We start from the raw sequence: 14,987 nt of genomic DNA, 5'->3' as shown, positions 1-14,987 counted from the left end.
TGTTCCTAATCTAATACACATACATGGTTCCCAGTCAGTCCTTTTAAAGTGTAGGAGCTAGTACTTCAGGCAGTCGAGTGACTCACTCTATCAGTCACCAGTTAGTCAAACAAAATGTGCTTTCTCTGGGAAAGTAAATTCTAGTTGACCATAATGTAGTCATATCCCCAAAACAGATGATCTTTTCCACCTTATTTCTGAGATTTTCCTCAAAGTTGTATGTGTTCTGTGCAGCAAATGATAGTGGATTGGTATGGTGCTGTTATGTGAGTAGCCTTTACCTTTTAAGGTCTGTAAACGGATCTCATCCTTCTCTGTCTCTTTCAGATGGTTGTTTTTTTTTTTTTCTTCACAGTTTTTCATGTTTTTATTAAGCCAGGAGAAGTCTAGGCACTTTCAGCAGACGAGAATTTTATTTTCTTTTCACTGGTATTCTTTGTTCTCTGTGTGTTATGGAAAAAGAAAATATGGTGTTGGTTAGTGGTCTCATAATCATCTGTGAGATGTACCTCAGCTGAGACTGAGCATGGAGGTAGAGGTGAACAACAGTACTGACTTCTCCCCTCTATGGATCTCTGAAGCTGTGTCATGTCACATTATATACATGCCCACAGAAGTCCAATACCCCAAGCACATGAAAGTTACACTTGGTATATTCAAGATCTTTTTAATTAAACCCTTTTGATACGTCTGTTGAAGTTAACCTTAGAGATTGAAGAAAGCTTTCAGGTAACTGTTGATTTGAAGAGTTCATTGTGAGTCAGGCAGTGCGCCTAATTTGTCTCATTTTTTCAAGAGGAATTATTGGGATTGCAAGTTCATCTTTTCAGCTGTTTTTTGTTTGGTAAGTTCTTGTAGCTATTCTGGTGTTTATCTGTGTTTTGCAGAGCTGGGATGAGACCGTAGGCCCAAGTTGGGAAAACTCTTCCTCTGGAAGAGGAGGGGTTTTATGGTTTTATTACATCATTTTGGCAAAGAGTGTCAGGAAGCCTTACAAGCCATGAAATACTCAAAATAGTCACAGAGGGAATACAGCCCAAGAAACAAAACCAGTGTAGTGAAGTTATCAGGCTGAATAACTTCATTGGCATTGTTAAATTGATTTATTCTCTAATACCCTGCCAGGGGAATTGGGGAATGATGTGGCTACACCCCTATTGCTGAGTGTCAAATTTGGCACTTGATTTTTTTCTAACTGCTGGAAGGAAAGCTCTTTGTCTGGTGTCTGGGGAAGATTTTGGTAAGGATAGATGCTCCCATATACTAGTACAGTCCTGCGTCAAATGTGTTGGTGTGACAGATAAGCCTTACCAGTGCTTTGAGGAAATTGTTAGACCTCAGACCAGCCAGACAGTGATGTCCTCTTCTCAGGGAGTGATGAAATGCTGAGAACTGGCTATCTGGCATGTGTCAGCCTCATTCAGAAATGGGAAATCTTGGAAATCTGCAGGAAGGATGTCACCTGCTTTTTATAAACATACCTCTCTCAAAAACGGAGAGGTGAGCACTCAAAATACCTATTGCTACACTAACGGCATGGGAGTTTGGGATTGGTGAAGAAGTGAAAGGGAAATTGAGTAGGTTTTTTGACAGTCTTCTTGATTAAAAATAGCTTTGGAACATACATTTTTTATTTAGTAAACTCTTTAAGTAATCTCCTTACAGGCACCTCTAAAATTCATATTCAGCTATGTTATCTGGTTTTAGACCATATCTGGATTTAGTTTAGGTATTCAGTTGATAGTGACAGACCAGGTAGTGCTGGATTTCCATAGTCTTACAGCAACATCAAGACAAAACTAAAGATCTCTGTCTGGAGAGAATAAACGAAGCAAGGGAGAGAACTGGCTGCTTTTACAGTTGCCTTCAAAGGGCGCAGTTGCTGTTTGAGTTAGTTTTTGTCTCTCTTGGGCATAAATATCCTGTAGTGTATAAGCATATTGTTGTGAAGCCAAACTGCTTTGGTCCTGTCTTAAGAAAATACTTGAAATACAATGAACATGGGAATGATGATTTTTCCCTGAGACATTTTTATATGCATAATACAAATATTGTATATGTAATATATATGCCTGCATGCACAACCTCTATACAAACAGATGTGTAAATGTATCTATATATAGATTTGTACACAAACTGGCAGATACTGTAAGAGAACACCTTTGGTCATTTGACAGCATGGGAGTATATGGCTTATAACAGCTAAAACAAATGTACCTTGAGCTGTCTTCTATGGTTCCGGAGGAGATGACTCAGGATTTCACTGATGTTAGATCAGATTTGAAATCCTGGGATCCCTTTGCTGACGTTCCAGGCTTAAGTGTGGCAGCCCAGGAGGTTAAACAGCTCATCTGAAGCCTGCCTCTGGTTATTGAAAATGCGAAACAGGAGTTTGTACAGTCCCATAGGCTGGTATTAAGTCATCAGAAATGACTGCTGCCTTGCATATGCTGGAAGAAGTCACACAGATATCAAATCCCTCTTACTGGTTCTTGGAAAACGTATGTGCTATGAATGTGTTACGGATCAGGCTAGAAGGGACATTTATGATCTCTTCCTGCATAACACACTCTTCATTTTTGCATTAAATCTCTAGTTTATACCTAGTTTACATAGTTAGAGCTTTTGGGAAAGCAGCCTCATTCTAAGATGTCGAAATAAGACACAATTCAGAGCTCAAGTTGTTTAGTTTATTGCTTTTAAAAAACTGTTTCTTGTTTCTTATCTGAGATCTAAGTTAGTGCAGCTTCAGCTTCCAACCCTTGGGGCTTCCTTCTGTCAGTTACTGAACTTCTTCCCTTTCAGCTTTCTTCAGCCAGTGACAATCAACTCACTTCTATGTGAATAATTTTTTAATACTTATGTTAAGGCAGCTTTAAAATACATGTTGCTAAGGCAGCGTTTGTAACTATACAGCTCTTTCATGTTGCAAGGTGTCATTATCTTTTTGTTGCTGACCATTTGTACAACAGATTTGGGCAGTCATCAACATCCATTTTCACAAGTGCTGGGCAAAGAGATTACCTCAATATTCACCCTGTGTGTATTTTCTTGCATGGTCTTTCCATCGTCTCAGGGGAACTTGTCTGTCAGTATTCAGTGCACGGAAACACTTCCTGCTGTGTCACTGTGAAAGAGGAGGATAGATGGCATGCTGAGAGGAATGTTTTTCCCCTTGTGAAAAATATACCATGTCTTCTTTCATGGGCTCTGAAGTGCCAAAGCTGAGAAATCTCATCAGAATAACTGTGTGTTTACCAAGGATCCAGCATGTTGCTTCCAATAGGCACTCCAGGTGCCGATACTCCTGATTTACACCTGCATTGTTATATTTCCCAATTGTCTGTTTGGTTTTAAAGAACATGCAGCACCACAACCCTGTGTAAAGGGAGTCTTGGTTTTGCCTTTTGTCCCCTAGCTGTTGTCTGCTGCCATCAGCGAAGGGACTTATAATTGTTTCCCTGTTTTTTCCATGGCTAGATCAGTAGTAAAGCTTGTAGCTGTTGTTTTGATACCTTAATGATGAATTATTTTCCAGAGGTTTGTGTGTCAGAGCTTGGTTCTGGCCCAGGTTTTAGAAAGCAGCATGGGTTTTAACTCTAGCTGAATTTTAGCATCTCTGGTTGGCACTGATGATATTTCTAGTCCATTGTCTTCATGTAGCTTTCTACACTGTTATGATGTTTGTAGACATTGTGGTTTTATTCTGAAGAAGGGGGGATCGTACATTTGTAAGAATTTTAAGGGGAAAATTTAGGAGAGTTGGAATTTATATATAACATGCTGTAGTTAAGCGTTATTCTGGACAATTCATTATGTGCTTATGGCTGTTGTTCTTATGGTCTCTAGTTTTTAATAGATCACAGAATCATAGAATCATAGAATAGTTAGGGTTGGAAAGGACCTCAAGATCATCTAGTTCCAACCCCCCTGCCATGGGCAGGGACACCTCACACTAAACCATCCCACACAAGGCTTCATCCAACCTGGCCTTGAACACCGCCAAGGATGGAGCACTCACAACCTCCCTGGGCAACCCATTCCAGTGTCTCACCACCCTAACAGGAAAGAATTTCCTCCTTATATCCAATTTAAACTTCCACTGTTTAAGTTTTAACCTGTTACCCCTTGTCCAGTCACTACAGTCCCTGACGAAGAGTCCCTCCCCAGCATTCCTATAGGCCCCCTTCAGGTACTGGAAGGCTGCTATTAGGTCCCCACGCAGCCTTCTCTTCTCCAGGCTGAACAGCCCCAACTTCCTCAGCCTGTCTTCATACGGGAGGTGCTCCAGTCCCCTTATCATCCTCGTGGCCTCCTCTGGACTTGTTCCAACAGTTCCATGTCCTTTTTATGTTGAGGACACCAGAACTGCACACAATACTCCAGGTGAGGTCTCACAAGAGCAGAGCAGAGGGGCAGGATCACCTCCTTCGACCTGTTGGTCACGCTCCTTTTGATGCAGCCCAGTATACGGTTGGCTTTCTGGGCTGTGAGCTCACACTGCCGGCTCATGTTCATTTTCTCATCATTATAGCTGTGGTTTCTAGTCCTGCTCAAATCATGTCATTCTGATTCCTTACTGGAGTAATGCTAGCACATGAGCAAAATTCCTCCAAAAGACACTGAGAACAGTATTGGCTGCCTCATTTCACCTGGGATAATGCTATATTTCCATGAACTGCACCCTCAGATAAATCACGCAGTGCCAACACTGGTGATATACAAAGCCAGAAGCTCTTAGGAAAGATAGGTTCTTTGGACAAACTTTTCCTTGTGTCACTTTCATGCTGTTGTGACAGCTAATGAATCTTTTTTCCTTTTTTGCCTTTTTTTTTTTTTTTTTTACACAAGAAAATAAATCACTGCTTGGCTTTTGCTATTTTAATTTATTAAAGGCTTCTCTTGGTGATAAAATTTTTATTTCAGGTTTGTTTCTGTGGAGGTGGATTTATAATGTTCATGGTGTTATGGAGTCTGAAGCCGCATCTTCCTCTTGGGATTTTAAGTGCGCTATACAGCCTTAATTCCTTAGGAAACTAGGCTTAAAGAAAAGTCTCTCTTCTCAGTTGCTTGCAGTCTTTGGAGGTTGTTCTAATGAGTCTTCTGGGATGAACATTTTCCTTGAATTACTTGAGGACTGTTGGCTTTACAAGTGAAAGCACTAATTTAATTCCTTTAGAAATTCCATTGATAATTGAGAACAGTTGCTGACTACGTATTTCACAGAAGAGCTTTTATAACCTTTCATAACTGTATGTAGGTTTTTTCAATCCTGAAATAACAAACTGTTCAGGATTTTTATAGAATAGTCTTAATTTCTCAAACCCTTTCTTGGGCAACTGGTCAAGCCAGCAGCAACTGATAAAATGCCAGTGCCTGGGCCAGATTCTGAAGGGGACATTAAGGTATCTTCTGAAAACAGGTAAATCATTGGAGGAAAGTTGTCAGTAATAGCCTGTAAGTAACCATCATAAGTAAGAAATAAATACAGGCATGTCTGTAGAAGATCTTTAGGCATCTGTTTGGAAATAAAGTTGAATTCTCCCCCCACAAGATTGTCCCTCTGCATCAACAGCTGTCCTTGCCCAACATAGCTTCCTTAGTTGTGGAGCCACCAAGAATCAGCAACAACTTGGAAGTATAAAACTTCTTTTTCACCAAGAGTGATTTCAACCTCACTGGGGTTTTCACTTGTGATTGTTTGGGGTTTTTTAAGAAACAGGAACTACAAAGTCTGACTTGTGAAGCACATCCTCAAAGTGGAAGGGGGTTACTGCTCTTGTGTCTCACCTCAGGTTTTATCAAATGCTATAAATCAATCTGCCACACAGGCTGGGAATGTGTGCTTTCTTTCCAAGCTACCCTGTGGGGTGCTAAATTCAGAAGCTGGCAGACTTGGGACCTTTCGTCTCTGCTGAAGTTTAGAGTGTAGCTGATAATGCCTTCAGACAGCTACACAGTCCCAGAGCTCACCGCCTGTGTATCATTTCAGATTCAATCTTTCTAAAAGACTGTTCCAAAATAATCTCATGGCCAGCTGTACTTTTATCCTCCTGGCCTTTTATTTCTGTGCTCATACATAGCAAGGGTGTAATCACATTAAGATTTAAGTCTGCCTTGAAAATCCATTTTTCTGTGTAGCTGAAGAAATGCATTTGAAACTAAATAGTGTCTTCAGATTTGGGTTCTTCTTGGTCTCTTGTCAGTGATCACTTTGAAGCTAGTTTTCTTCTATTAATGTAATTCCATATATCAGAAGACTAGTCTCAATTGTAACTTGAGGCATCTGAATGAAAAGCGTGATACCAATGCTAGCATGTTACAGGTGTGTTGGATACTCTAAACAGATAAGCAACACAAAATGAAATTAAAACTTGAAAGTTTTGGGAAGAGTATTCATTATCTGTATTTCTTCCTCAGGTCCTCTGGTTTAATGTAATTTGTTTAACTGATCTTACAGTAACTTCTTTGTTCCTCTGTCGTATCTGCTCTTTTTTTGTTGCCATTTTTATATCAAAGGCATTTGAGTATACAGTTGAGGACTCTAGGTTCTGCAGTGATTCTTCCTGTTCAGAAGAGATCAGGTCTTTCACCTTGCCATTTCTCCAGGACCATCCCAAACTTCACAGAAACAGAAAGAGCAGCTGGCAGTGGCATCTTCAATGCAGATCAACACTTTTGCTTATTGAACCAACTGAGTAATATGAACTACTGGCCTTCACATGAGACACCACCCAACTTCAGTGCTGGAAAGGAATGAAGCATCTTTTTTCTCACCTCCAAACTCCTTGAACTCTTTTTTTTTTTTTTTTTTTTGGCTTTGGCTTTATGTAAAACTGAAGGACAGAGTGGCTTAATCCTTTGAGGTTTAGCCTGGAGAGCCCAAGAGCAGAGGTATCGTGACTGTTATGGGGAATGCATCATTTATTGCATTAACTTGTCTTGATCAAAGCATTTAGGTTGGTTCACCTCTTCATAAATGGAGAATGAATAACCTGCAAGACAAGAACTTTTCTTCCAGCTTTGAATTAATTGGGTTTGTGTGGCTGGAAGCAAAAGCTTTCCTGTGGATGTTCTTCACTGGGTTTTCTGCTTGTTAGATTTAATTGTAAGCAGTTAAATATCTTGAAGTAAATCTGTCTGAGAATTACAAAGATTATCCGCTGGTCTACAGTGACTGTTGATGAATTTGGGTACAAAACAGTTTGTTTGGATAGTACATTTTAATATAAAATGTTCATACTATAAAAAATATAAGAAATTAAATTTCATGGTTCACATGGTGCATCTTCTCACTGTGCATTTTAGGGGAGATATTATTTGTGATAGAAAGCGCTAGAAATAGCTCTAAAGAAGCATTTTATTTTCAGATAATTTTGAATTATGTGAAATAGCTGTATTCCTTTGATGGGTAGTGTTCCTTGAAGAAACTTGAAAATAGCTGAAATGGCTTGATTTTGCAAAGTAGTCAAAAGCATACTGGTAGATCAAAACTCAGATGCCAGCACTATATTACCCAAGTTTATATGCTGCTTCTATCCAAATGCTTGTTTCTTTATCGGGTTGGATCTGGGCAATGCACTCCAAAGGTGCATTTGCAAAATGACAAAATGTTTTTTCTAATGCCTTCCTCAAGGAATTTTTTTTATTAAAATGCTCATTCAATTCATTAATGCATTATTTTTAGCCCAGTTCTCTTTGTCAGACTTGCTACCCTTGTCAGCAGTTCCATTAGAGCCATAAACTTTGTTAGACTTTTCCAGCTTCCCAAATGTACCCCTGTGAAATTTCATATGCAAACAGTGCTAATGATATTTGAAGAATTCTGATCATCACTGTTTTCATTTTTTAATCTCAGATTCCTAAAGTTGAGTGGTAGCTCAAAGCAGCTGGAAAAGTTACCTTAGAACAGAAATTATTTTAAAGACATTTACTTGAAGTTCATTTCAGGTGGTGTTTAAAAAACCTTATTGTTAAGGTGTTCAAGCTGGTGCTAGAGGAGCAACCATGCAGGGATCAGTTGTGCTAGATGCTCCTAAGCGTTTAGAATCAGTTTCTCAGCTGCACCCTGCCTGTTTAACCTCAGGGCACATGGTGGGGAGAAGTGATGGAGCACCTGAAAGTGCCTTTCATTGTCACATTGCACAGTACAGAGGGAGAACCTTTGCTTTGCCAGTTTCTGAAGATAAGAGATACTCCTTTGAGTCAGCTTCCCCAGAGCTGGCAGTACTCTTCCCCTACCACAGCAACTGGGAGAGTTGTCATGGGGAAGCAGTAGACGTAGCTAGACATCACAGCTCTCCTTTCTGTTTGGCGTGGGTGGCTCTTCAGTCCCTTCCACCAGATTTTACTGAAGAGCCTTCTGACTAAATTGTCTCTTATACATTGTTTGTAATAACCTTGTCAGTTCTGTTGGTAGAAATGCCTTTGATGGTGGAAATTTTTGAGTTTGCAGCTTGGCTAAAGAGGCAGTTGTTTCTCAGTAGCTCTTCCTTTCTGTGTTGCAGTCACCTTTTTCACTTAAGTGTTTCCTGCACACATGGTCCAGATGAAGCCAACTAGGTGTTGTGAAAACATCTGGCTGGATGTTTGAAAGCATTTACCATGACCCTGTGTCCAATGTGGAAATAATCACTACAGTATGCATGTTTGCAAGAGGAGGGCTCTGTGAGTTCAGAGTCCGCAACTATTGCCTCTTTTAGCGCTGCACAGGCATTTTCCTACTTGTGGGATATTTAAAAGGTCATTATGGTTTTGTGATACTTCCCTCCTCCTAGCTTTACAAACTTACCTATGAAGATCAGAATACGTTAGAGTCCATCTTCGAAGATATGACTGTCTTGTCTTTCACTTAGTTGGATGTCAGCCTCTGTCCTGTACTCCCACACTAAAAACGTTCAACTGTTAGGTGCTTTGAGGTTTTACAAAATTATTATCAAGGATTTAAAAAAATGGGCACATTCTTGTATCATTTTCAGAGTTTGTTCCCTAAGTCCTGGGCAATAACATAGTGGCATAACAAACTGAAAGCTGAAAATGTTTTAATAAGCCCCTGCTTTCATCTGTCAAGCCAACCAAATGGAGAATGTAGATGATCGGAGGATTATTTGACAGCTATTGGGGAAGCATCTATCAATTATTGGCAGAGCAGAAGGCTCAGATTGGCATTTGACACTTCATGGTACCTTGGAAAACACAAGCAAGCCATACTATGCATCTAAATGTGCAAAGTGCTGGTGACCTCAGTTTCTCCTTCAATTAAAAAAGGGTTGAGACCGAACAGAGTTTTTCAGGCTGTGTCTTTAGTTTTGCATTGATATTTAGCTGGTTGTTACATGACTTCTCTGATTAGGTAGTGCTCTACACTATGTCAGCTTATGGTCAAGCACTCTAATTTTGTGCTTACAGATACTTAAACCCAATAGATTAGGCAATAGCTTGGGCAATTGCAACAACAACAGAAGCAACTTGTGTGGTGCTGCTGGCCAAAATGACCTGATGGGGTGCAGTGAAATCTGTAGGGACAAGGTACCTCACAATTGCTGCCACTGTGGGTAGCTGGGTTCCTCGCATTACTGCAGTGAAGCACCAGTCTGACACTGCTGGGGTATTAGCATATCACTCACCTAAAAATAAAGTCCTTTATAGTTTCCAAAGTACTTACAGTGCTTGTTGTAGAAAACAACAGCTGCTTTTGATTCTTTAGTAGCATTGAGCACATGAACCCATGAGCTGAAATCCCTCTTGAAAAGTACATAGGAATTATATTTAATAGGAGGAAGAGGCAGTAAACCAGGTTTGGCCATCTTTTAAATATTCAATTTATTTCATATCATCTGAAAATTCACAGATGTCTGTCTGCAAAGCTTAAGTAGGTAGATAACCCTGAAAGAGTAACGGACAAATATGATGCTCTGGCTTAAGACTCTTACTTGCTTCATCAGGAATGAAAATTATGTTTCAACACTACCAGTCTGGTTTTTTTTCTCCACTGGCTACATTCAAGCCAAGCTTTTCACCTTGTCTTGATTTATCTTATAATATTAGTAGTAATTGTAAGAGATTTCATTTTGATATCTGTAATAATAAACTGAAGAAGCGAATTTAAAGAAAAATGGTTGGGTTTTTTTACTTTCATAATCATGAAGCTGGTTAACACTGATTTACAATAGAATTTGTAGATATGTTTTATACTTATTTTTGTGTGTATAGAATAGGGTCTGATGTCTGCAAATTTAGTTTGATCATCCAGCACTGCAATTTTGAGCGTAGTTTCTTGTAGGTAGGACTTAAAGTTACACAAATTCCAAGAGCCCTGAAGCAGAAGAGAAGTTATGGTAAGAAGACACAGTTATGTCCTCTCTCTGCTGAGGTAGCAAAGGCCATAGATACTCAGGTATTCCCAGCTCACTCTTAAGTCAGTTTGAGTCAATTAACTCAATTAAATTTGAGATCTAATGCCTAGGTCTTATTGAAGTCATTTCATCAGAGAAAACAAAGCAGAGTGATGGAGAGCTTATCAAGGGTTTTGTTACTTTGCTGGTGGAAGTGTAGTGGCATAGAGAGGGAAACAATTCACCCAGGGCAGGACCGTAAAGCAGTGAGGGTCTGGCCATTCCTCTGTATCCTCTTAGTCCTGGATTATGCATTTAAATTGCATTCTGTTTCTTATCCTTTCCTTAATTTTTACTTGAATGTTTCTCAGTCTTGCTGTAATGTTCCTACACAGATGGCCTTTCTCATCTATTTTATCTCTGCTCGGACAAGTTCAGTTTTGAAGGAGTAAGGACAGACTCCTTTTCTCTGCTGTGCTGCCCTTCTTACTTCTAGGTGCCAGAGGTTCCAATTATGCACAAAAGCTAAAATACACAGAGAAAGAAGCAACCAGTTTTATGATCCAAGTTTGACATTCCACTTTTTTTATCTGCCTGCAAAATAAATCCTTTTTTCTGCTCAGAACTGAGATTGGACTGTGGTTTCAGTCAGCACTGCACTGCACTGACTGGAGTGACAGCTGAGATTCTTGTCCTAGGGGGTTTCTCTCTTATATCTTCATTAGATACATGAGAAACTTCAACCTTAGAATCAAGACCATATTTGTGATAAAAAGAGTAGAGAATGTTTGGCAAGGAAATCAGTGAGTCTTAAGACTGAGCTCCTAACAGTAACTCTTGTGTCTGACTTGGTTCAGATAGCCATTCACCCTTGAGGAGCCCCTCTGGGCACTGCTTAGAAGACACAAAGCAGCCTTACCTGGGATTTGAAACCATTCTCCTTGTTCTGCTGAGGGGAGAGTTGATCTTAACGGCTTGGCCTTCACACCATTCACTCACCCTTATGATGAGTGGTTACTCATCCGTGATATAATTACCGCATTCTACAGGCAGTCCCAGCTATAATTCCTTGGCTGAAAGGAAATTCAGGTGTGTGACTAAAGTCTGTGACCATTTTCTTAAAAATAAAAATGAAGGCTGCAATCAGGACACAAGGCAGTACGGATAGCTACTGAAATAGGTGAAAAGGAAGGGAAAGCTTTTGCCTTGATCATTAGAAGCAATCAATGGAACATAATTAATGTAAATTGTTGTAGGTGGGGAGAGATGCAGAATTGCAGGGCACTTGAGATTTAAAGTAATTTTTTGATTAAAGTTTCCTAGGCTGTGAAACTGTAATTGAGTAGGGAAAGGAGAGTAATCCATCCATATATTACAAGCTAAACAGTCTGATCTTGAACATACTCTTTTGTTCTACACATAATTATTATTATCTCATATTTCAGTATCTGGAGGAGCTGAGAGTAAAGGAATTAACTACATTGACAAGCCTGACACTTTCAGGCTTTTTCAAGACTAAAAATTGTACTTTTAACAAAATGTTCCTATGTTTGGTGTGTCACTGTGGTATGAACAGATGTGTCAACCTCTGCCACTCTCATTTTTGAAGGATGTCTGTTTTCTATGCTTTTACTTCTCTGATAAAAGCTGGATATTGTTTTTAATCTGTCAGTCTTATAATCTTGTACCACCAGCAGAGTAATTTGAAGAAATATAGAATTATGAATACTGATGAAATTGAGTAAGGAGACACTGGAAAGCTTTGCTAGACAGCCAGCAGGTTATGTGAAAATAAGCTTGTGTTTTTCATGTAACTGCAAATTAAGGGTCTCGATAGAAACATTTATTTGTTCCTTTTTGTTTATGCCCAGTGTAACCAAGTAAGGTGGCTCTGAATCACGAGGAGGGCTGTTTGTTCCGTAACTGCAGGTTTTCTGGCACTTCATCCTCGAGGCATTTTCAGAAGGTATTTCACAGAATCACAAAGTCTCTGAGGCTGGCAGGGAGCTCTGGAAATTGTCTAGTCCAGCCTCTGTGCTCAGGGTAGAGTCAGCTGGAGCAGGTTGCCCAGCACTGTGTACAATCAGGTTTTGAGCATCTCCAAGGACAGAGACTTCACAACCTCTCTGGGCAACCTGTTCCTATGTCCCACCACCCTTACAGTAAAAAAAACTTTAAAAGACATTTCCTGTATTTCAGTTTGTTCCCATTGCCTCTCACCACTGGGAAGAGTCTTGCTCTGTCCTCTTTGCAGCCTCCCATCAGGTATTTGTACACATTACAGTCCCCCTAAGCCTTCTCTTCTCCAGACAGAACAGTCCCAGTCAATCTCTAGTCTCTCCTATGACAGATCCTCTCATTCATTAACCATCTTTGTGGCCCTATGCCAGGCTCACTCAGTAAGTCCCTGTCTGTCTAAACCTGGGAAGCCTGGCACTGGGCACAGCACTCCAGATGTAAATCGTCAAACCTGGCTGGGGTGAAAGTATCACCTTGCTTGACCTGCTGTTAGCTCTCCTAATAGTACAGCCCAAGCATGCTAGTGGTCTTCTTGGTCAGCTTGGTGACCAGCCAAACCCCAGTGTTCTTCTCTGCAAAGCTGCTTGCCGTTCCCCAGCATGTGCTGATGGATGGAGTTATTCATGGGCAAGACTTTGCATTTCCCTTTGTTGAACTTTGTGAGGTTCTTTCTTCTCTGTCCAGTTCACCAGCCTCTTGAGGTCCTACTGAATGGCAGCACACCTATGCGGTGTATAGCCACTGGGACTAAAATCCCAGTTTTACATCATCAGCAAACTCTGCCCTTCATTCAGGTCATTAATGGAAAAGTTAAACAGTATTGGCTCCAATATCAACTCCTCGAGTACTCCACTAGGACTTTGTGCCACTGATCACAACCCCTTGAACCCAGCAGCTCAGCTGGTTCAGTCCACCCAACTGTTCAGTTATCTAGTCCACACCATTAGTTTGTTTTGCAGCTTCATTGAAGTGAACCTTTAGAAATTATTTTACTTTTTAGTCCTTTTTTGTAAAGGAATAAGGCTTATGCAGTGCTGCCATGCAACTGTCCCTTCCCTCATCCCAGCCTCCCTCTTAATCCCCATAACTTCTGATACCCACATCAATTTCTGTCAAAGTTGACAAAGCAGCAAAGTTCCTTTGCATCCAGTTCCTATAACTGTCACCAGAACTGTGAGCAGCAGCAAGAAAAGGATAGGCTGGGAGTGAGCCACCCAGAAAGTCTGCTATGCTAGCTCAGCCAGGGCTCACTCTGAAGGGATACTGTCGGGATTGTCTGGGCACTCACCACTCAAGAGTAGACCATGAGCTCAGCTGGTAGCGAGGTGATCTGGGCAACCCAAGAGGGCTGCAGGAGGGTGAGGGAATGATAGAATCAGACTGGTTTGGGTTGGAAAGGACCTTAAAGCTCATCCAGTTCCAACCTCTGCCACGGACAGGGACACCTTTCACTAGACCAGATTACTCCAAGCCCCGTCCAGTCTGGCCTTGAACACTGCCAGGGATGGGGCAGCCACAGCTTCTCTGGGCACCCTGTGCCAGCGCCTCAGCACCCTCACAGGGAAGAGCTTCTGCCTAAGAGCTCATCTCAATCTTTCCTGTTCTGGCAGGTTAAAGCCATTCCCCTTGTCCTGTCCATACAGACCCTTGTCCAAAACCCCTCTGCAGAAGGATTAAAAGGGGATGGCTTTATTCTGGTAAAAAGAACTACCCACAAGCAATTCAAACACCACAGGGAGTTCCATTATTTCATAGTGATTGCAAGAACTGTTTTTTTTCACTGTCATTTATCTTTTTTCCTCTTCTGTATTTTGCCACATTTGAAGTAATTAGTAATCAGACTGCATGCCCCATCTGTGGCAGTGTTCAAGGCCAGGTTGGACGGGGCTTGGAGCAGCCTGGTCTAGTGGAAGGTGTCCGTGGCAGGGAGTTTGGACTGGATGAACTTTAAGGTCCCTCCCAACCCAAACTAGTCTGTGATTCTGTGATACTGCTGTATACATCAATTTTTAGGGGGGTTTTGCACAACTCATTTTTATTTTTTAGTACTGCTGCTCTTAGTCAAACAATAGAAAGATACTATGCTATTAAGACCGTTTAAAAAGTAATTGAGGTCAAGCCTTTGAAGTTACTGCTCGTTCATTTTCAGTTCTTAAATTCTAAGGTTTACAGGAAGAGTGGCTTTGTAAAACCCTTTGTAAAGTCATATAGTATGTCATTCTAGCTGCTCTGCTAGCATGCATTCTGCTCTCCTTTTCATGTCTGAACATCTCATTGGGTTACTTCTTAACATTTTAGTTGTTTTCAGTTTGTCTGTAAACTGGACTTCTCTTTCTCTACTTCCACTCTTCCACCTGGTCTCAGAATTACTGTGATATGAAGTTTGTGAGGTCATTCCCAGGAGTTTGCCATGGGATCCAGGGTACTGTTTTTAAAACTCATTAGCACAAGATGTGTTTTGCCAAATGTGGTGATTGCTACAGTACTTCAGGAGTCCCTTGGTCTTTACTGGGTTTTCTGATGCTTCATCTCCAGTTGAGGTATGTCGAATTTTAAGGACAGCTCTCTAGACAGTTCTTTCTACAGAATGATCTAATTACCCTTTGCAAAAGAAATGCATGAAGGTATTGGTAA

General features: G+C 40.7%; 1 protein-coding gene across 4 annotated transcripts in view; it reads left to right on the top strand.

Moving 5' to 3' along the window:
• UBE2F (ubiquitin conjugating enzyme E2 F (putative)) overlaps positions 1-14,987 on the top strand; it is an 81,842-nt gene that overhangs the window by 55,581 nt on the left and 11,274 nt on the right. For 3 of the 4 annotated variants that reach the window (XM_065669732.1, XM_065669730.1, XM_065669729.1), the window contains one exon: positions 6,610-10,094. The exons of the other annotated variant lie outside the window; for it this stretch is intronic. In XM_065669732.1, the coding sequence (XP_065525804.1) occupies positions 6,610-6,702 (93 nt within the window). In that variant the 3' untranslated portion in view covers positions 6,703-10,094. Of the gene's footprint in view, positions 1-6,609; positions 10,095-14,987 lie in introns of those variants that run through there. 4 annotated transcript variants of the gene reach the window in all.

The sequence above is a fragment of the Lathamus discolor genome, chromosome 3 (assembly GCF_037157495.1).
Source record: "Lathamus discolor isolate bLatDis1 chromosome 3, bLatDis1.hap1, whole genome shotgun sequence".
Taxonomy (NCBI): domain Eukaryota; kingdom Metazoa; phylum Chordata; class Aves; order Psittaciformes; family Psittacidae; genus Lathamus; species Lathamus discolor.
The sequence above is the reverse complement of the archived record's forward strand: the minus strand, read 5'-3'. Positions and strand labels throughout refer to the sequence as shown.